The 21,880-nt window shown below is 48.6% G+C and overlaps 1 protein-coding gene across 4 annotated transcripts in view; it reads right to left on the bottom strand.

Annotated features, from left to right (window-relative positions):
• Positions 1-18,837, bottom strand: part of CYSTM1 (cysteine rich transmembrane module containing 1) — a 31,378-nt gene extending 12,541 nt beyond the window's left edge. The window contains exons 1-2 of one of the 4 annotated variants that reach the window (XM_069772902.1): positions 18,694-18,837; positions 6,215-6,462 (exon numbers count right to left, since the gene is read on the bottom strand). In XM_069772902.1, the coding sequence (XP_069629003.1) occupies positions 6,215-6,443 (229 nt within the window). In that variant the 5' untranslated portion in view covers positions 6,444-6,462; positions 18,694-18,837. Of the gene's footprint in view, positions 1-6,214; positions 6,463-13,647; positions 13,776-17,346; positions 17,573-17,802; positions 17,880-18,693 lie in introns of those variants that run through there. The other 3 variants (XM_069772900.1, XM_069772903.1, XM_069772901.1) reach the window with 3 other exon arrangements.
• Between the last annotated feature and the right edge of the window lie 3,043 nt (positions 18,838-21,880).

Raw genomic sequence — 21,880 nt, forward strand, 5'->3', positions numbered from 1 at the left:
ACTGCCAAGTGGGATTTTTTTTTTTTTTTTGGCAGGACACCAGCTGTCTGGAGTTGCAGGTCCTGAAGGTACAGTAACAGTTAAATTAAATGCTCTGACAGACTGCTTGGAAAGGGTCAATACACCCAGAAAGCCGCCTGGAATTGCTACATGCTGCCCTCCAAATAAACTTCTGGGGAAGGCTCAGCTTGACACAGTTTGAAAAGCAGGGGGGGGGGGGGGGGGGGGGGGGGGGGCAACCACTGAAAGGCACCAGAAAGCCTAACCAGAGCAATTAGAAACCCCTCCTTTCCATGCTGAGACCCATGAAGAGGAAAAATCCACCCCTCTAGCAGAAGGCAGTGACTGTATCTAGGTGACCTGTTTATTCTTGCAGCTGGACAAACATTAGGAGGCAGGCAGCATCACTGTGACTATTACTCTTACCACAGCTGGCTTTGCCACAAGTAATCAACTTCCAGAAATAAGATTTCCACCCTGTGCGTACAATAGGTCAAACGCAATACTGAGCTTTGTTTGCCTTCAGTTGGAAGGAAGGCTGCTGACAGAGCCTGGTTCCCTTTGGCACAGCACAGAATAGCCTCGTCCATTACGTTGTTATGTATCAATGAGGTGGGGGGTGGGGAGAAATTAAGCTGCACAAATTGCTCACATCAGCTTGTGCTTTCAAAATTAGTATGTCACTTTGTACTTTGGCTCATTCCACTTCTTTTTAAAGCATGCCATTATCAACAGCATTACATTTCACCTCTAATTTACATAGACAAGAAAGTACCTGCTGACCAGTCAGCAGATACTGTGGTTTCCTTCTGCCAGCTGATACCAAATTACTCTATAATGAAAGTACTCAGAGGTAAATGAGATTTTTCTGGAATGAGGTATTTTCTTCCTCCTAAGCAAGCCCGTGCTGCTCAAGGCAGCCTGGCTCCTTATGCCACGCTCCACGCAGGCACTGTGCTCCTACTGCTGTGCGTTTCTCAGCTTTGTTCGGGCGCAGATGAGTTCCCTCTAGCTACCCAAAGCATTGTGTGACACTAAATGGCAGATCTGTGGTATTCCAGGAACACATGCCTGGACAGACTTCATGTGGACAGACACGAAGACAGCCCTCAGTTTGTACAGCAGGAAAGATGCAGACAGAAATCAGCACAAGTCAGTTCACAGAGCTAGGAAGCTGAAGCAGATAGCCTTAAGTACAACTTCCCTCAGGCTTAGCATATAACTTACCAGCTCTAAAGGTAAAGGTCAAGTTGTTTACTTCTAATGAACAACTGCCAAGTCAGTTATTAGCCCTTACAAGAGGCAAAAAGTGTTTTTTCTTTGGAGACACTACTATCGGTAGCCTGTACAAGCCCAAAAGCCAGCTATCAAAAAACCCAAAACAAAAAACCGACACCATGGCCACGAGGTCTTCTGTGACACCTCAGCAAGTCACCTAGCCTCTCCGGCTCACTGCTCTTGCACCTGCAGAAGGAACATATGCTTCAAGGCCTTTCACGCCCAACAGTGTTGAGGTAGCTAGGGTGACTCTGAGGGGGTGCAAGCTTGCACAGGCTGGACTCCATCCACTCAGGGAGAACGGACAAAGGACCACCAGCTGCCATTATTAGCTGAAGACTCCCTCTTCTACAGTGCTGTAGTACATGGGAGCCATATGGCCAACACCACTAAGTCTTAATGCATAAACTGCAAGCTGATTTCTGCAACTGTCATCATGGCTAACTAATCCTACACAGACAGTCTAGAGTGGAATATACTTGTTCTTGTTCTGCATTGTTCTGGACTGCACCTTCGTCCAGCAAGCCTTTATATATGTCCCCCTCTTGAACGTCATATTGAAAAGATGACAACATCCTCCCTCTCTCACCTATTTCTAGCAGAGTCATTGCTCACTTAACAGTAATAACTTTGTCTTTCCAGCCTAGATGTTACCTACCCTTGCCAAGCATGACCCCAACAAAAAGGAACAAACTCTCCGGTCTGGGCTCACAGCTCCCACCTCCGGAGGATGTGGAAGAATGGGTGCTGTGGCTGGGAGAAGCACGGCTGCAGCACACATGCCAGGTACAGGCGGCGTAACTCACACCAGTGCTGCTCAGCCTGAAGAGTCCTTCAACAGCAGCCTTTGAAACAAGGCTCAGTGGTTCACGAGCTCTTCTGCAGCGTGGGTGACAAAACCAGTCCTAAGTTTAAGCTGTTTCCCTATTACATCTCAGCTATAGCTTTCTTTTTAATACATGAGGTTTTTTTCCTCTCCAAGGGCCAATTGGACAGGCTATGTCCATTGCTACTCCAGACAGGCCACAAAGTGTTAAGATTAAAAAACACTGTCACCATGAAATGCTATTTTACCAGCAGATTTTGATAGCTCAACAGTACTTATTTCCCTCTGCGTGATCCACTCAAGACCAAAATATGATGCATAATTATTTCCACACATTAGCACACCGGCTGCGATCCACAACTTAAGAGCCCACTTTGCAGGTTGTCTACACAGTAAAATAACTTAAAGCATAAAATGTAAAGTATAGCAAATTTCCCAGCTTTCAGCATGAACACATGTTTGTTCACAAATACTAATGCATTACTTGGAGTAGCTTAATTCATTAGATTAAGCTAAGTCATCTAGGAGAGCAAAACATCCGCTCTGAAAGGAAAGCATCCACACAGTAGCTCTTCCCAGATAACTGCTTGGAAACATCACAAGAACTGACAAGCCACATTAAATCATGCCAGACTGGCTAGGCAGACTGTAATGACTTGATTAAATTTAGATGTCAATTTTTTTATATTAGAGGTTCAGCCACACCAACAGATAGATAGCATTAGTATAACAGATTTTTAAAAAATTAGCTTTTTTAGGGACATCTGTTCTATATTAGACACTCCTGGAGGTGATCATTAAACAAAGCCTTATTGAAAGCTCTCTCAGAATACTTCTGTTAAAGTGTCACAGGACAAAGATCAGGTTCCAGTTTGATGGACTGGCCAAAAAGGAGCAAGGGGGAGACAAGGTATTTAACAGAAGGAGAATCAAGAAAAAGGAAAAGCTTTTGCAGACAAACACAAAATTATAGCCCTGACTTCATTTTACACACATTTATTAATATTTTTTTGTACATTTAGTTACATCCACTTCAGCAAAAGCAACGCAAATTGGAGGCTCCTAAGGTGGGTTCAGAGACCGCACATGCTACAGGAAGGCAGTTCAAAGACAGGACTTACCAGAAGATCTTTTGTTCGTGGGTTAGGGTGCTACTTCCGCAGAACTGTAGTTGTGTTCACTTAGGTTTAACAACAAAACCATGCCTCCTGCAGCATAAGCCTGGTCTCTCAGTGAAAGAAACACTCAAACACTCAGCTACTTGTTTTCTGCAATTTCCCAGCCTACACCTTTGTGCTGGTCCACGGGTTTGTGAGCAGAGCAGAGGACATTCAGTGTCATCGCTTCCCTGATCCAGTCTGATATGAGATCCTTTAAGCCTCCAAGGCAGCAGATCTGGCTCAAAGACAGACTGCCCAAAGCAGCAGACCCACTCTCCCTTCAGCTTCTGCTAGCACATCCCTTTTCATGGCTATAGCAGCAAAGTGACACTTGCACTAACCAAAGATGTTCTACATGGAAGACTAGGAATTCCCTCCCTGCCTCCCCGCCCCAGTACCAAGAAATGCCTGTTAACCACCCCAAAACTATGTGCATTTCCCAGGGAAAACCCTGATTACACTTTGAGTCCATGTGGTGATAGTGGTGGGAAGCATCACCATGCTGCTGCCTCCTTTTCAAAGGCAGACCCTTGAAGTTTTCACTCTTTTACAGAGGAAGCTGAACTCATGACTTGCACTCATTGACATTCTTATTCACTCAGACCAATTGTTCACTGCTTGTATTTGGGTCCTGCGGCCAGACCTGCACCAGAATATTCCTGACATCTTACATCAGCTATAAATCCAGGGATGCTACTATATACATTGGTCCAGTAGTCCAGCATTTTAGCCAAGAAGACTGGAAAAAAAAAAGTTCTTGAAAATGTCCTCTCCGCAGTTCAGCCTGTCCACCCAGCTATGTCAAGTCTCCTTTGTATTCATTACAGTGAAAAACTCTTGCTGGGAACTTCTGAAGTTCCAGCTTCCCAAAAAGTGATGGCTTTGAAAAGGCCTTTGTCGCAGTGTGCTGCAGAGTCAGAGTAACATGAAGTGGTAGAGGGGCACAGCAGGCAGTTATCTCAAAATGCAGCAAATGCATATAGACCTCAGTCCTAAGCAGGCCCCAAGCGCAAGTGCACATTGTCCCAAGCCATGGCAACAACAGTATGTGGAGAATGACCTTAACGTGCAATGGCCAAAGACAGCTTTGCATAGTGGCAAACGCCTTGGGGGAATTGTCTGAGTCCTGACAATTTTCCAAGCGATGTCAGCTTCGATACCCACTTTATCAGCTGGTCTTTACAGCAGTAGTATCTGCAGTGCTACTGCCTTGCATAGCTGTAAAGCACTGACTTAGGTTTTGATTTGGGGTACTTATTAGTCTCATTTCTTTCCACCCAAGGTCAGTCTGTCCATGACCATGCCACACATACCGAGCACATAAAACCCCTGAGTTTCCTTTTCCTCCTGAGAGCAGCTTCCACCAAAGCACAGTGCCTGGACAGCACCTCTACAGCAGTGCTCCTCACACTCCCTCCTGCAGAACAGGCCCTTTCGTAGCTCCGGCCACATCCTCTGCCACCCCAAGCCAGCCAGAACAGCTATAGGTACTTAAGACTCTTCTCAACAGCTCAGGTCTGTTTGTGATATTCACTGGAAGAGACGCAATGATAGTTTCTGGCTTCGCAGCCTGGATGAGTATCTTTATCACTGAAGAAGCCTGGAAGGAGGCACTGGAGTTGGCATGACAGCATGAGCCCCTGTGCTGATGGTGAAGGGGTAAGTACACCCCCATGATGTACAAGCAGAGATTTTAGAACCAAAGCCTGTGAAACACTGACAAGAATAAACCTGGTCTCTAGGCAAGTGTCCTTACCAGCAAGACAAAAGAGTTACCAAAAAACCCCAAGCTAAATCCTCCTCTTTCTAATGGGGAAAAGGCACAGACCACACCCAACCTCACCAGAATCCCAGAGCTGTTGAGTTGGAAGGGACCTCTGGAGATCGCCTCGTCCAACCCCCCCTGCTCAAGCGGGGTCAGCTAGAGCAAGCTGCCCAGGACCACTGTCCAGTCAGGTTTTGAGTATCTCCACAGATGGAGACTCCACAACCTCTCTGGGCAACCTGTGCCAGTGCTTGATCACTCCCACAGTAGAAAAGTGTCTTCTTGTGTTCAGAAGGAACCTCCTGTGTTTCAGTTTGTGCTCATTGCATCTGGTCCGGTCACCAGACACTACCGAGAAGAGTCTGGCTTTTCTTCATTCCCTCCCATAAGGTATTTATACACATGGATAGGCCCCCTTGAGTCTTCTCCAGGCTGAACAGTCACACCTCTCTCAACTTCTCCTCATATAAAGATGCTCTGGTCCCTTAATCATCTTCTTGGCCCTCCTCTGACAATTTGAGCCTGCACCAAGCACTGCAGCAAGCCCCACAAGAGCTATGGGTGCCAGAGTAAACCAGCATTCCATACTGAGGGGACGTGGCACACAGATGGACCAGCTAGCTGCCAAGATAAGTTACACTGTCCTCCTTCCCTCCCCCAGAAATCTGTTTTTCCACAGAATGATAGTAGCTTCAGAAAAAACAAAAGCGCAGGAATGATTCCAATGGCACTATTAGGTCATTTGGACAGATATTGATGGGCTCAAGAAAACTGATGCACATTAAGTTAGTTAGGAACTGTACATCTGAATATTACAAGCTTCAACTGTGCAGCCTTCAGTTGAAGTTTATCAACCAAAAGACAGGCAGAATGAGAGTTGTGGCAAATTTAAAGCCAGCAAAAAGCATGTCTAACAACCTCAGCATAAGGATTCCCTTGAGGGATCAGCATTAAGGATGTTCAGCAGTACCTTCCAACAGCCAGATAACTGTTAGAGACACAACAGAAAAATAAAGCAGGAAAACAGCCTATAAACAGAATTGCTACTGCAAACAAGTCTCCACCTCCCCCAGCCCCATTAGAGCCAGATGCTGGTAACCATATTACTTCAAGGTCAACATGTACTCATGCATTTGCAAGCCAGAAAGGGTCACGATTACATTGCACCACAGCTACTATGCATACCTGTGTTTTTAGGCCCATCTGCATACACTGGTCCTGGAGGCGGAGGTGCGTTTTGCCATCCATACTGGGGATAACCTTGATAACCTGGCTGGCCTGGCTGGTATGGCCCAGTAGGTCCAGGAGGATAGCCTGGGTATGGGCCAGGAGGACCACCCGGTTGTTGTGCATAGGGTGGGTAAGGGGCAGTTGGACCCGGGCCAGGGTAAGGTGGAGGATTTTCGTAGTTCATGTGGGATGCAGAATCTGTCCTGCAGAAGAAGGAAAACAGAAGAGAACTGGTTTGCTTTTGTCTGCTTCATCTATGACCATACAGACCCATTTCAGACTGCTCTCCAGAGGGCCCTACATTAAGTGTGAGAACAGACCTCAAAATACCTGGTCAAGCAGTGAGTTTATTTTTAACCCTTTGCCAGGAGCAAAGACCGAGTTGAAGAGATTTCTTTTAAGTGACATGAGTTTAGCTCAGCAGCAGAGTGACTTGCTGCTTTCCAGTCACGTATCAGCTATTCACCCTGAGACATTTAACAGTCTTGCAACAGCAAAGCAAAATCCTCTGCTTCCACTCATGATTAAATTGCTTTTAGGAGAGATTTAGAAGCGATTACTTCATGTTTCTGTCAATATTAGAAAAGAAAAGCATGCAGAAATGCAGCCTGTTCCAGACATGTTCGATAGCCTTGACAGGAGAGTGAACACAAAGGTCCGTTATGCTTCTGCTAATTGTTACAAGCATCTAGACCAGTACTCTGGAGCAAGACTATATGAATAATTTCCTGATGATGCTGTAACCCAGCACATTGCGTATTCTTCCAGTAATATGCAACTGAATCATTAAGCAGCCACAAGCAATCAGGACCTTGGGCTCAGTCTCAATCAAAAAGGAACACTAAAGACACCTCAGAGAGTTGATGTTCATAAAACCTAACATATTACTCATACAGCCATCAAGACTGTCACAATAATGCAACTTTAATTAACCTCTAAGCAGCATGACTAAGCAAACCATTTCTTACATTAGGTTTCTGAAGCTTCTCCTTGTTTGAGAAACAGAAGTGTTCAGGAACCATGTGTTCAGGAACCATCCTGACTGAAGTAGCTGTACTCTGCTATTTCCTTTTACCATTACAGGGTGCAGAAGGGTCACCATTTTCCCTTTGCTACACACCTCCTCCCACACGCCACAGGCTTCAGGGAGAAATACCAGGAGCATAATTTGCCTCCACTGAGGCTCACTGCTGCCAGCATGGAGCAGGAGAGGCTGGCAAGCAGGATCCTCTTTGGACAGTGCTGAAAGGGCAAGCAGCTGGGCCAGACTGACCTGGATGCTCAGTACTGTGCACCCACTCTTGGGGACGTGCAGATTTTGAGTCCAGAGGAGACCATTAGCACATCTAGCCTGAGCTCTGGCATGACGCAGATTAAAGAATTTCACCTTTGTAACTCTATAGCGAGCCCAGAGCAGTCATCTGCCAGGCAGAAGCCAAGTGAGTCAAGCCTCTGGGGCTATGTTTAGCTGCTGCAGTCCCTGACAGTGTTGAAGTGATCTTGGTTTGTTTATGGCTTGCTATTTCATCACCTCGGAGAGCGCTGACTGTCCCTCCCCAAGGAAGGATCCCTAGGCTCTCTGCTTATTTACATGTTACTCCTGCCCAAACGTCGCTAGCACAATGCTCGCTGCTGTACAGGCACCACGGGGCTCTCCCATGCACACAGCCCCATCCCACCCTTGCAGTAACAGCCAGTCTAATCCCACACAATGCCCAGGAGAGCATTGCCAACTTGAAATGACTCCAGAGGCGCACTCCAAGGGAACAGGGGCTGCTGTCCCTCCCACAACGACACCGAGAAGCCCTTCAGTCTCGGCAGGCTGGGTCTTCCCAGGCTTCACCAGCCTGCAGTTGTCATTCACCTGAATTCATTCTAATGCTCCTCTTGCTGTGCAAGCCAGGCACAATCCCAGTTAATTGCTAAGGCAGTGCTGCTAACTTTCAAACTATATTTCTTTATGTCTTTGACAAGAATGTTAACTGTTTAACCAATGCCAGGGATTAGAGGAATTTTTTTTTCCCATTGCCAGGCCAGCCAGACTGCTTAACTGCTCATTTGAAAACGGACAAGCACAACATACATTTAACTTGAGGCTCTTTAACCACTGTGCTGCACTGCAATGCCTCTACCAAGTCTGCAGCAAGGAAATTCTCCCTTCAGAGAGCCAGTGGAAGGCAGGCAGCAAGCCCTACAACTCACTTCAATGCAACTAGACAATCAGGACATAATGGGTCACTAATGTTCATCTAACCCAGAAAATCATCCCAAAATAGCAGCCAAAAGCAAGTTCCCAGGGAAGAACAAGGCCAGAGCAAATGCGTGTGTATACCTACATACTGTTGCACATGGCAGGGTAACCATTTGGTGCCCAAGCCAGACAGGGCCCAGGCAACCAGCAGACCCCTGTGAACTCTCCTAGAGTTTGCTGAGTCTCCCTGAGCCAGCATACAGCTGCAGTGCCTGCTCCCGCATGAGGGGATCCAAAGCTCTGCTGCATGCTTTGTGGAAAACTGCCTCCTGCCCCATGGGGGTAACTGCAGGAGGTAGGGATCAGCAGCCACCCTCCTGAATTCAGGGATTCACCAAACCAGGGAGGAGGCTTGTGGGAGAACCCTGTCCCAGGCCGAAGAGCCCCAGCCCATTGTCTGCTCCTTGGGCAGGAGCCAGCCCCTCCACCCACCTTCCCCTTCTCTGAGTCCCTCCAGGTCTGTTCTAGGCTGTAAGTTGGCATCCTAGATACATATATATGTGTATATATATATATATACGTATACACACACAAGGCATATATACACACACACACCAGGCATTCAAAGGCAACAAACCGCATATCATGTTTTTTGTTCGTAAACCTTAAGAACCCCCAGGGATCAGCTTGCTTTGGTGATCATTCCCAAGCTCCAGCAAACAGTCGCATGCATTACTTCAGTTTTCTGAAGCCCTCCTACCTAAAAGGACAGTCAGCTCAGCCCACCCTTTCCAGTAAAATTCAGTGAAGTCTGGTCTTCCCTTCTATCCCTTCATACGCATCAATTCATTCATCTACATTTGATATCATTGCCATTTTAGTACTATAGCAAGGCTTAAAAGATGTGTCAATTCTTCTGTTGGCTGTGAACTCAAATTCAGGCAGTAGATAACAAACTCAGCCATCGCACTGCTCCTTTGCCACAGGGACTTGTGCTGGGACCCCTGGGGGCCATCCTCCACTGTCAGGGCTGGCCATTCGCACCCTTCCCTGTTCCCTTCAGTACCCAAGCAGGGAGCCTGCCCACTATCCTGTGGCTGCCTGGTTTCTATACGAGCAGCCAGTGTGGGACCATACCAAAATTTGGTCTTTGGGGAGCTGGTACAACTGCCGGTGGAACTACACAGGTAGAAAAGCATCTCTGCAGAAAGGTCTGAGATGGGTATCAGCTGTACAAGGCTGTACCTGGTCAAGCTTAGAAAACACTGAAAGAGTGTGGGTAAGATGAGAGCCTGGCTAAAACCAACAGCCACAGGGGATGACTAAAGAAAACTGGACATCAGCACCTCTGCAAAAAAATCTGAGAAACCAGACAGGAGTTAAAGATCCAAGTCTGCCAATGGCTTGAGCAAACACGGAAATGGTGGCACAGGGAATGAGAAATACCAGTGCTCTTTGTCTGTTTAACAGCTCAGTGTTAGCCATGTCAAAGCAGTTTTTGAAGAGGACGAGGTTTGGAGTGGAGCTAGTAACTGAGCTTCTGCCTGTTAATGCTGGAGAGGGACTAAAGAGAAAACTGGAGTCTACTGAAAGCTAGACAGATGCCTGGTCAGATACCACAGAAGAACAACAGACCAGCAGAAAAGATGAAGAATGAGATTAAGAAGGGCATATTCCACCAGGACAAAGGTTACTTTTCCCCTCAAAACTGAGGGTAAAGTAACACAACTGAGATTAGGCAAGAAGTAAAATAGAGCATTCAGCAAAAATAGTTTCGGCAGCAACTGTACTGGAGATTTATCTGTGATGAATGACAAAACTTCTGGAGAATTTATCAAGGCATTCAGCAAACCCAGGAAGCGGTTGTGGAAACCAGGTCCTCTGGAGGTCTGAAGGATTACTTCTGTCCACTCCCTCCCAGCTCCACCTCAGCTGTGCACATCAGCTTTCTCGCAATGGTCTTTGTCCCCAGTTACATTCTCGGAAAGCATTTTTCCTTGTCCCCAACTTCCGCTGTCAGTTACTGCCACCCATATACCCTTCCCTACTTGCCCTTTTTGAACTGTGTGACAACTTTCAGGTTTTCCTCATTCTCACGAACTCATACATGAATTTACATGCTCACTAGCCCTATTTACATGCTCACTAGCCCTATTTACTCACCTGGGTATGTGTTTGCAAGGCAGAGCCTTGAATCACTAAGCAGATACTTTTCAGAGACATACCTGAGCTCCTAGTCAAATGCATTACCAAGCTTTGCTGTGGGTTCTCACCCCAACTAGTAATTCCATGTGAGCTGCAACTAAGACCAACTCTTATTAGCTTGCATCAGGGCTCATATCTGTGGGTTTCCCAATGAGCACCTCTCGAAGACAAAGCTTGAAAGAAAGAAGCCAATGCATCAATAAAGCCCTTTGTTTTTCACGGCACTGCAGGAGGTCCATCAGGAAAAGCCGGTACAGTACTGCACAGTCTCACCCGATGTGAAACTTCCATTTAGCACTAAATCCAGCAAATGATTGATTGTCACTAAGCACTTGCCCCATCTGTTGCTGATTAATGATAAGAAATTACTAGTCCATCTGAACAGAATTACAAAACATGTTCCTATTCTTTCCTCTCCCCACCCCCCCACCATTAATAGTTTTGCTAAGAGGTAAACGCGTTAATATATCATTAAGTTTCCTTAAGCTATCTTTGAACTCCTTTGTTGCGCACTGCTGAACAAACATCATTTCCCCTACCCTAACAGAAGGATTTTATTTCTAAACAAGCAGCTTCCCATACCCCAAAAAGCTGCACTGTCTCCCATAAGGTCTGCAAAAAAGGAATCGCTGAAGTAGGAGTATGCACACAATATATCATATAGAGAATACATATGGCACTATACATACATGTATGACACACACACAGAGATCAATATGTAAGAACCACCATCCTATGTGAGAATGTAAGTGCCCCTACACCTGTAACCTGTCTTTGACGAAGGTTTAGCAAAGGTGCAAGTACATAACTATGAGGCTTTGTATACACTATATATATATATTTTATTATTTTTTAACCTGTCCATTTTGGCAACTAATACACCTCAGAGAAACAAATTTCATCATGAAGTGTTGAAAATACCTACTCCTTTCTGATTGCTTTAAACTTACTGCCTCATACAAGGTCAGCATACCAATGCAGCTATTACAGAACTAGTTGCTGCTCCTGACTCTCCTCTTCCAGCACACTCATGAATTTATTATCTTTTTTCTCCAGGCATCTCTCCCGAGCTGAGGGCTCTCTGCTTTGACAAAGCCTGTCCTATTCCTTGGTCATTCTTGCCGCCCATTGCTGTTCCTTTAGTTTTACCATTTGTTTGAGAGGGAGCATGCAGGCTCCATGAAGTTCTGCTGCACAGTGCTGCAGTCTTCTACCTTCTGTCCCCCTCCTAGCCCATTCCAAGGACAGCTCTTGCCATACGTCAAGCCAAACACAGAGCTCAAGCTGCACTGGACTAATTGTAACTGCAAGATCCTTCCAAGTGAGAATAGTTTACGTAGAGCCTGTCACTGCACACGTACAGCTAGGACCGTTGTCCTCCTCACACACATTGCTCACTAAAGTACCAATGCAGAGTCTCTTCCACCATTTCACTGACTGGGTATTAGACTCTTCCACAAGTCTCTGAAAACAGCCTTAGTTTTCTCTGAAAACAGAGATGGGAAAGTCTCATCAACCACAAGCTGCCACCTATTTACCCCTTTTTACAGATCAGCACATGGTGGATTATGAATCCAGTGAGATCTACCTTTACCCCATCTGTGTTTAGGAATCACTGGGAAGTATTACCTCCCCCCCCCCCCCAACTAGAAAAAAAAAATCGGTAGCCTCATTTAGATATCCAACCATTATCTCACTTTGCAAGAGCGATCCTGCAGCACAGCATGAGGGCCTGAACAGGTAGGACTTTCGGTCAGAAGATAACATGATGCAGGAAAACCACCACAAATGAAGAGAACAAGGGAAAGTGTGATGGAAGGAAAGTTCTTCTGTTAGCACAAGGGGTTCCCAAACAAAGAGCCTTCATGCCCTGCCAGATGACCCAGTTTTACCCTCTTCCTTCCTCCAAAAGGCCACTTACAAGGCTGGCGCTCCCAAGCATCAATTCTGAGGTCAGCATAATTCTGGCCTTCAAAGGGACTGGAGACCAGTATGAAACTGCTTCTGCCTGTTGGCACTGATGACACCTTGTTATCTTGGCAAAATTGAAAAGAACATGCATAAAACAACCACCTGCATTTTTACACAGTAGGTGTTCACAGCTCCTAATCCACCTGCAAAGAAATACCAATCCCTACAGACAGCTGCCAGCAAGTCAGATCCTTCAAATGCAATCTCCTATGCAAATGAATCAATGAAAAAGCTGTGTATGTGGGGGGAAATAACAATCTAATCTGAGCACTGAAACAGGGTTAAATGCCTTCTGTTGCATCAGGAACAGTGCAAGAAATAGCCCTCTGAAAACAAATGGGGGATTAATAAATTAAAAAACCCAAAGCAGATCAGTAGTCTGGAACACCTAGACAACCTCCCCCCCCCAAAAAAACCCCAAACCACCAATTAGCAGATTTTAGGAATTTAAAGGCAAGAAGTTGTTTATTTTTAGGACAGCAGAACAAGCACCACACCTCATATGCTGCTCTACTCGGGAGGAATCACATTTGGGGCATGTCAGATATTGATTCAGCTGGCCTTTGCATGGATGAAGATGGAGAACACGGCGAGAGGCACAGATCCCGAGAAGGGCAACCAGGGCACTCTGATGTAACCCATCCCTTCCAATGCCTGCAGCACTAGGAAGTAGTTTTCCAATACAGAGCTCTAATGGAAAGTACATTTAACATCAACAATCCAGCTCCTGGCAACCAGCCTAGCACTGAAATTACATTTCATATGAACAGTATCCAAATGAAAAAAAAAAGCACGAGCAGCTTTTAAATGGCACTGGTGCTGTGTTTCCCTCTTACCAGCTTCTTTGCAAGCTCCATTTACTGACTGCATGAAAGGTACGTTGAAGATAAACTGTAAGAGATTCCCTTCTTGCTTGGTTCGCTTCCAGGAAGCCCTCCGAGGTTTACCCACCCACTTCACCAGGCAGCACCATCAGCCTTGAGTAATAACTGAAAGAGAACTGCACAAGAAATGCACCCACCTTTTCTGACAAAAGCTGCTCAAAACGGTTTTACTTCCCAAAACGCAGGTGTAGGCAAAACTGAAAAAAAAAAAGCCCAGCTTTGTGCTGTCAAAGGAAAAGCTAGAAAACATCGATTTGTTCAAACCCACTTCCGCAAGAGGTCTCCGGGCCTATGGGATAGTCCATGATCATTAGGAAGATGTGCATTTCCTCACCTTTATTTGAGTGGCTGCCAGGCACTTCCTGCACAAAAAAACTCCGCTGTTGATCCCAGTGGCTGAAGCCAGCAGATCAGGCAGCTCTGTGGAGTGAACAGCAGTGGTTTGGATAACAGGCACTCAGCCTTCCAACTTCCTGATCCACTTATTTCCTCCTCCTAGTACCCTCCAAGCCCTCTGGAGGCCTGAAGTCTGCCCATCTGTGCAAATGGAGAGTGCACCTGATGTGCAAGGCTGACACTTGTGTCCCTACAAACCGTCCCACCTCTCCAGTCCCATTGTCTGTCCTGCCTTCTTGACAAAATCATAATTGATATGCATGTTTCCAGGTGATTTTGGTTTCAAAAACCAGGGGTTTGATCAGCTCTAAAGGACCTGTAGTCATGTTGACAGTGTTTGCCTCAGACGCAATGTCCTTTGTAGAGCTTCGCAGTCACATTATCTGTCCTTGCTGCTCTGTCTCCACAGGACTCTGTAACAATGCAGCCTCACGCCCACACAGGTTTGAATGCCAGGATTTTCCTTCTGCAGACAAGCTTCAATGTCTTGTTAATCGTTACGAACATACAAAACCTCTTCAGAAATACTACTGATAACTTATTGTCTAGTTTTCCTGCTTGCAATATGCTGTCCACCTACATGTTCTGCATGGCAGAAGTATGAAGCTGAAATAGTTACCTATGTAGTTCCTACAATAAAGGGGTTAGTAGAAAAAAAAATAATCCAATGCTCTGGTACTGTTATTACATGAACTGCAGCCTTATGGGGAAAAATTTTCAGATTTTTCAGACACCTGATAAAAGGTTTTAAGAACATACAATTTAACACCAGATAACAATGACAACACTGGGAAGTACCACAGCCTAGCCTCTCCAGTGTTGTAAGGCAAGGCACTTGCTGCTGACACACCAGCTGAGACTCTGCCCAGTTACAGGAGTTACATGAAAAAACAAAGGCCGTTACACAAAAATCACTGCAGATATGGGCACCAACACCCTGGTTTCAGGTTCTGAATGCTTTTGCGTGCTCTGCTCTTGTTCAAGTCTTTGTATAGTGTGCTACATTAGATAGTTCCAAAAATACATAAATATATTTTGTTCTTAAAAAGATGTATTAAGACAGTTTTAAGGTGCAACGAATACCAAAACCAAAAATCAATGAAAACATCTGATCGTCAAGTTAAACTAGACCCTGCAAATAATAGTTAAAGAAAGAAGCTTTGTTGGTCCAACTGAGAAGAGAATGTGAAACAAACAGTATGACTGGCAAGAAAATTAAGAAGCACAGATAATACATTCATATGTGTTATTCAGATGGTGTTCTGGCAGCATCCCAGCAATGAAACAGCAGTAGTCTTTCACAATAACCTCCCCAGCTCTGATACAGTGAGGGATTTAGTGGAAGATACTACCCAGACTGCATGATGATTTTCTACCATGTCAAGCAGGAAACACACTGAAGGGCAGCATACAACTTCTAAGAGACAGTAAAGTCAGTGTATGCAGACAGAAATACATGCATTTCTACAGCTAAGATCTCATTACTCAGAAAGAGATTTTCGTGACAGGCTGGAAAACAGAATGAGACAGAGATTTTTTTTTTTCCCTCACGTTTTCTCACTTTTTCTGCTTTTCCACATCCTACACGCAGTTGTAACGTGATGCTTTACTTTGCGTGTAGGGCATATGCATGAATCCTCTTTAGTGGCTGCTTGTCACAGGGCACATGCAAGTACCTCTGATACCAGTTGTCACGAAACCAAAAAAGCCTTTGCCTTACTCTGACAGAGTTTGAAAAGCTATTACAGTTCAGGACACTGCTCTCAATAGCTCGTACGACCAAATAATGCCTCAACAAGACATTATAATGCTAGCATGGAAATATATCTTTCTGATATGCAAGTGAAAGAAACAGCAGCTTTTGTTTAGTACTGGTGGTGCCTGGTGTAAGGAATACACTAGACTAGATGTTTCCACATAGGTGAATTCCCCGAAGCCCCCTGCAACCCTGATGGGCCGTGGGCAGGCACTGAAGCACAGCACAGCTCCCTTTCCAAGAAAGCAGTGCGGTGGCAGCAGGAATGCACACATGCACTTCCACATCACCAGGTAGTGGCTGGGAAAGGCTCCCTGGGATATGACTGTGGAGGGCGGCACAGCACGCACCTGCCCTGCGGCACGTGTGCGAGGTCAAGCACTTCATCCCAAAGTCTGGAAGGAAGGCAATCTCTCCCATCCCAGGGCAAGCGGCCTTGGAGGCTCCCAGGCTGCCTTGTGGGAAGCCAAGCTGCAGGTGGCAGGATGCCAGACGTGGCAATACTGACCGTCTGCTTAAATGACTCTGGCTTCTTGCTGTCTTCCCCTATTCCCAGAAATGACAGAGTGCTATTTTCTACTGATTGAGCCATACAGTTTCAGTGGTTTCAGTTCAGAAACAGGAAGTTGAGAAAGACATAATACACAACCGAGGGAGTAGAAAAAGTCAGTATCGAAGGCAGGCATTCGAACCCTGCTCATTCAAGTCTGCAGCTCCCAGCAGAAGTTTTCACGGCCCCCTGCTAAGCCGACAGGGAGATCACAAACAGGTAACAGGAGAAATGCAGACCTGTTTGTTGAAAATCCAGAGTTACACAAGCTTGCTCTGCCCTCCTAGAAAAAATTAAGTAACATATTAATTTGATCATGCACAGAACTACCTGAAAACAGGTAGCTCCTCTGTTTACCATAAACACAGCCCTCCATGTAATTCTCCATCGTCCCAGCACAACGCTACCCGCAGGAACACCGCTGCTTATGCTTACAGGAACACCTCTGTTTTTTTGAGCAGCAAGCCACTGCCAATTTTAAATGTAATATGAACCTGGGGGGACACATGGCAGCAAAACACTGGAGCCCTCTCCTCTAACTGACCCTGGGGTACCACCTCGCAGGGTCTGCTCAGCCCATGTCAGAGCCACTCGTTTACAGGACAGTCTCTTCTCCTCTTTGACCTCTGCAGCGAGGACACCCACCAGCCTCTGCAGATTATCAGTTACTGCTCTCAAACCATTAGGGGAATGACAAATCAGTATTTTAAGAAAGATAGCCTTTGTAGCACATCAGTAAGAGGCAGAGTGTAACAGACTTGGTGCTGAAGAAGTTTCAGTACTTGGTAAAAATGCTGTTCTGTGCAGTGCAGATTATTATCCAATATGCACGCTAATTCCTGACCATCCCCAAAAAGCACTGAAATACGATCGCTAAAATGTACCAAGTCTCGGCATTTTCTGCCTCCTCCTCAGTCTATCTGATAGAGTAATAGTATTCTTATCACCCAATGTTTCTAGGAACAGCCAGTAAAGTAACTGATGCAGTTGAAAGAAAAATACCCGTTTTCAGGCACAGCAGCACTTCCCACACCTTGTATCTCATCACTATATTTACCATAGCACAAAGGAGGAGGCAGCTGCTCCGCGCAGTCATTTTCACTCACCCACACTTACTACCTTACCGCGACTTACCCTATTCAGACAATCAGGTTGAACCTTCGGCTCACACAGGTCTCGTAGCAAAGGTGAAAGCACCGAAAGCAAAAAGCACTTTTTTTTTTTTTTTTCCCTTTCAGATAGAGCTAAACACGAATCTGGGATGACTGGGACAAATCTTGGCGCTGCCCCGGACAGAGAAGGTCTCTCCACTACTGTCGCAAGGGGCTGCCAGATCCATATGGCAGGAGGAAAGGAGGCAAGTACTCTCCTTCCCTTATTCTCCTATTTCACCATGACATCTAATTATCCAAATGAGGTCTTCAACAGCTACAGGAAATATATATCCAGGACAACCATAATGGCTTTTAAACACACGATGCAGCATTATTATTTTTACTCAGAGCGTGCTAGCGTGCCCCTTGCTCTACACTAAATAAGCCCATTAGTATTAAACATGCCCATCTGCTTTGAGCACAGATGCCTGCCTACCTCTTCTCCCCCCATGTTGCATAAACAACCGCAGCGGAGCGGCACTGTTCTCCCTGATGCATAGGGCAGGTCTGTAAAACCCCACAGCACCCCAGAGCCACCTCGCTCTCTGCAACGAAAGCCTGAAAGGGTTTAAAGCAACGTTTTGACAACAACTGCATCCTTAGAGCTGTCAGACGGGGAGAGACAGCCCCTGGTCAGCAGCACCGAAGCCCAGGCCTGCCCGGGGGGCTTCACTGGCGACCCACCCTCCTGCTCCAGAACAGCATGCACCTGACCTGACACCTCAGAGACCCCTGACACCCGAGCAGCCACCCCGCAGCTGGCCGGCCGGAGGTGGGACGGGTCCCTCTCTTCACCCCGAGACGCCTTCCTCCTCATCCTCCTCAGAGCAGCAACCCTGACCAGCACACTCCCTTCCCTGCAGCAAGGGCCCCGCGTCCGCGTCCCAGTCCCACCCCACAACTCGGCCCTCCTCCCCGCAGCGCCCAGGCTCCCTCCCGCCCGCACGACGCCCTCCTCGGCCACCAGCCCTCGCTGCGCAGCTGGGGCAGCTCAGCCCAGCAGCAGGCTCACGGCTTCCCCCGACACAGGCTGGGGTACGGGCTGCTCCCGGCCGCACACCCGGCTCCCACAGCCCCTCGCCCCACGCACCCCCCCCACGGGGGCTCCCAGCCCCACACCCGGCTCTAACTGCCCCTCAGCCCTCGCACACCCCCACGGGGTGCCCAGCCCCGCACCCGGCTGCCACAGCCCCTCACGCCACACACACCCACCAGGTCCCCAGCCCCGCACCCGGTTCTCACAGCCCATCGCGCGCACCCGCGGGGGCTCCCGGCCCCGCTCCCAGCTCTGCCGGCCCCTCACAGAGCCCTTCCCCCCGCCCGGTACCTCAGGCGCTCCCCGTCTCGCGCCGCCGGCGGCACCTGCTGCGCACTCCGCGGCGGGCGGTGACGTCAGGCAGCGAGGGCGGAGCCCCCACCCCCGGCTGAGCGGCGCCCGGCGCCCGGCGCGGAGGGAGGAGGAGGGGGCGGGCACGTCACGAGCTACGCGCCCCTCCTCGGGGGCGTGGCCGCGCGGGGGGGCGTGGCCGCGCGCGGAGGGCGTGGCGGAGGCCCGAGAGGAGGAGGAGGAGGAGGAGGAGGAGGAGGCGGAGGCGGCGGCGGCGGCGGGGGGGGGGGCGAGGCGGGGGCGCGTCTGAGGGGCGAGAAGCGGGAAGGGGCCTGTCCGGGCGGGGCGGGGTCGCTGTCCGCCGGCAGCCGCGGGGGCCTGCCCAAAACTAAGGCAGTCGAGGTCCTAAAAGGTGAATTGAACCAAAACAGGAACGCGCGGCTGAGTAAGAGCAGAAGCAGGGGAGGGGAAGCGCAGCCGCTGCGCGGGGATGGCGTCAGGGTGGAAGCGGGGGGGGGGGGCTCGTCCCCCTGGAATTTCACGGGGGCTCGGGCTCAGCCCCCGCCGGGGCCGCCGCGGGTGCACGCAGGGCAGGCAGCAGCAAAAGGCTGGCCGGGGTCGGTGCCGGCAGCAGCGGGGCCGGGGGAGCCGCATCCCCCTCAGGGGGACCCCCGGGGCCTGGGCCGGGACCCGCAGCCCCGCAAGGCCGCCGGTCCCCTTCCCCTTCTCCGTGGGACACGCGGGCCGGTGGCTGGGGTCTTCGCACAGCGCCGTGTCACCTTCTGATCACGGGCCACGCGCGCCGGAGAAGGCCCAAGCCCAGAGAGGGGGAACGCGATGGCGGGGGGTCGCCCGGCTAAAATCGGTCAGGGGCGCAGGTCAGCCATCCGAATTACCGGCCCTGCCCTCCGCACGCGACCGTGACTCACGGCGGTGACCGGTGGTGAGGGGTCGGCCGTTGCCACCCGCAGTGACGCTGTGCCTGGCGGGCGCGAGCTGGGGCTGGGGGCTGCGGTGGCACCTGCGGCCGGGGGTCGGTGGTGGGCCACGGGGGGTGGAGGGCCGTGATCCTGCTCCTCTGCTGCCCTGCGTGCCGAAATCGGCTTCCTTTTCCCCTTCATCGATTAGTAGATCTAATCAGGCCAGTTTAATACTGGGTCCCTAATGAGGCTCAGCCAGGAAGATTATTTACATGAGTTATATGACATGCTGTGTTCTTGGGCAAGAGAAAAACAAGATGCACAGCTACCACTGCTCTGCACGAAGAACCCAGCACCCCAAGTGCATCCTAAATGAAACCTTTTCACTGATGGGAGGTGTGGGAGGCACCAGAGAGCCCTTTCCAGGCAGCCGGCTGCTCCGGCAGAGGCTGCGGTTCCCTGGATGCAGGGAGTGAATCGCCAACCCACCGTTCCCCAGCCTCATCTGCCCCAGCCACGCTGCCCTCCTCACAGCTGGCAGAGCCTCCCAGGAGGCAGTTTACTCCGCTAAATGGGAGAAAACTAACATAACAAAACAAAATCCTCTGGATCATTTTGTGCCACACCAGTGATTCCCAGTGACTCGTGCAAAGGGCGTGAGGAACAGGAAAGCTGGTGCAAAGGGGCCAAGGGGAAGGCACCGCACACGTGGGCGTGAGGAGGGGCTGCTGCTCCGCTGGTCTGGAAGCTGCAGACCAATTCCCTCATGAGCAGCTTTCTTTGCCCTACGATATTATTTACATATGCATTTGTAAATGATACTGCCTGGCCAGGTACCTTGCAGCAGACTCAATATACTTTGTTCCGCTGGTTAACATTAAACTTGCCTTGGTCCTTTATTCCAGTGCCAGTGGGCACACACCATTGTCTTGTTAAACATTAACTGAGAAAGCGGCTTGAAAAACATTGCTTGCCTTCATTAAAATCTTAAAATGACACTTGATACTTAAATCTCCTTATCACCCACTTTGCACCTACTTAAAATATTAACGCAGTCCAGGCTTTATCGCTCTTATTACCCCTCCAGCAGAAATTATATATTAACTTCTAGGTGCAGATATCTTTACTGTACCCTGGAAATGAGGCTGGGATGTAATGCTGTACAGCAAGTTGGGATTTAGCTCCTGCAAAGAGAAGACAAGCCAGCTCTCCCCGGGATGAGAAGAGGCAGGTCTCCTGCTGAGCAAAGACACGTGGAGGGTACGTTCACCCAGTTTCCATCAGGTGTGTTAGCACCTCCCCAGAAGTTAACTGAGAGGCGGTGGGAGCATACTGGAGATGTTACACATGTAGAACCGATGGGTTCACATGAGCTCCCATGCAGGCTTCACTACACACTTGTGATGTGGCGAATACTGAGTCGCAGCTGAGGGCAGGAAACTCCTGCGATGCATTAATGTGATTGTTTGAAAATGTTGTCCAAAATGCTGGAAGGCAGATTGGCTTTTGCACCTACGAAACCAGTCCCCTTTGTGCTTTTCTGTTACCAGTGATTTTTCTCCCTTGCTTCCTCGTGTTCCCTAATATGACCTACTGTTATTAGCAGACGTGGGAAAGGAGGTGTGAATCCTGTTTACTGGGAAACCTGTGCTGCCTGGAAACTTTGGTTTAGCAACATTTATCTCCTCTAGCCCTCCCCATGCCTCGCAAACTCAGTGGCTCTATAATCACAGCTTTTGTCTTTGGTGTTTACTATTTTTCATTCTGATTGCCTGAAAGACACAAACCAGAGGGAAGGACTTGACCTTGCAGAGGATGAATGCAGAAGCTGGACCCACACAGCATGTCAAGCTGCAGACAAGAGGTGAACTGTAAAAAGGGGAACAGCAGAGTGCAAGACCATTTCCTAGAGGACTTGCGGTGGTTGCTTGCCCCCATTCTTGCCGCCTTTCGCACCTCTTTCCGCACAGTCATTTGGTTAAACCTGTTGCAAAAGCCTTGTGAAACACCCCACTGTCTTGCAAGACAGTTATGTGAGACTACAGGTTGCAGGCAGGGCAGGGCAGTTTTGCTGGCTATTGGTTTTGGCAGAGGTGTCTGCGGGGCAGAAGGGATCAGGGAGGATACATCCTCGTCCTTTTCTCTGTGACAGTGCCAGCTGAAGACATCCCAGTCCATCCCCACACTCCCACCAGTCTGCATGTTCGTTCCTACCACATGCCAGCACCTCAGCACAAAAATACCCTTTAGGACCTTGTGGGCAGATC

The sequence above is a fragment of the Haliaeetus albicilla genome, chromosome 27 (assembly GCF_947461875.1).
Source record: "Haliaeetus albicilla chromosome 27, bHalAlb1.1, whole genome shotgun sequence".
In the NCBI taxonomy this organism is placed as follows: Eukaryota; Metazoa; Chordata; class Aves; order Accipitriformes; family Accipitridae; genus Haliaeetus; species Haliaeetus albicilla.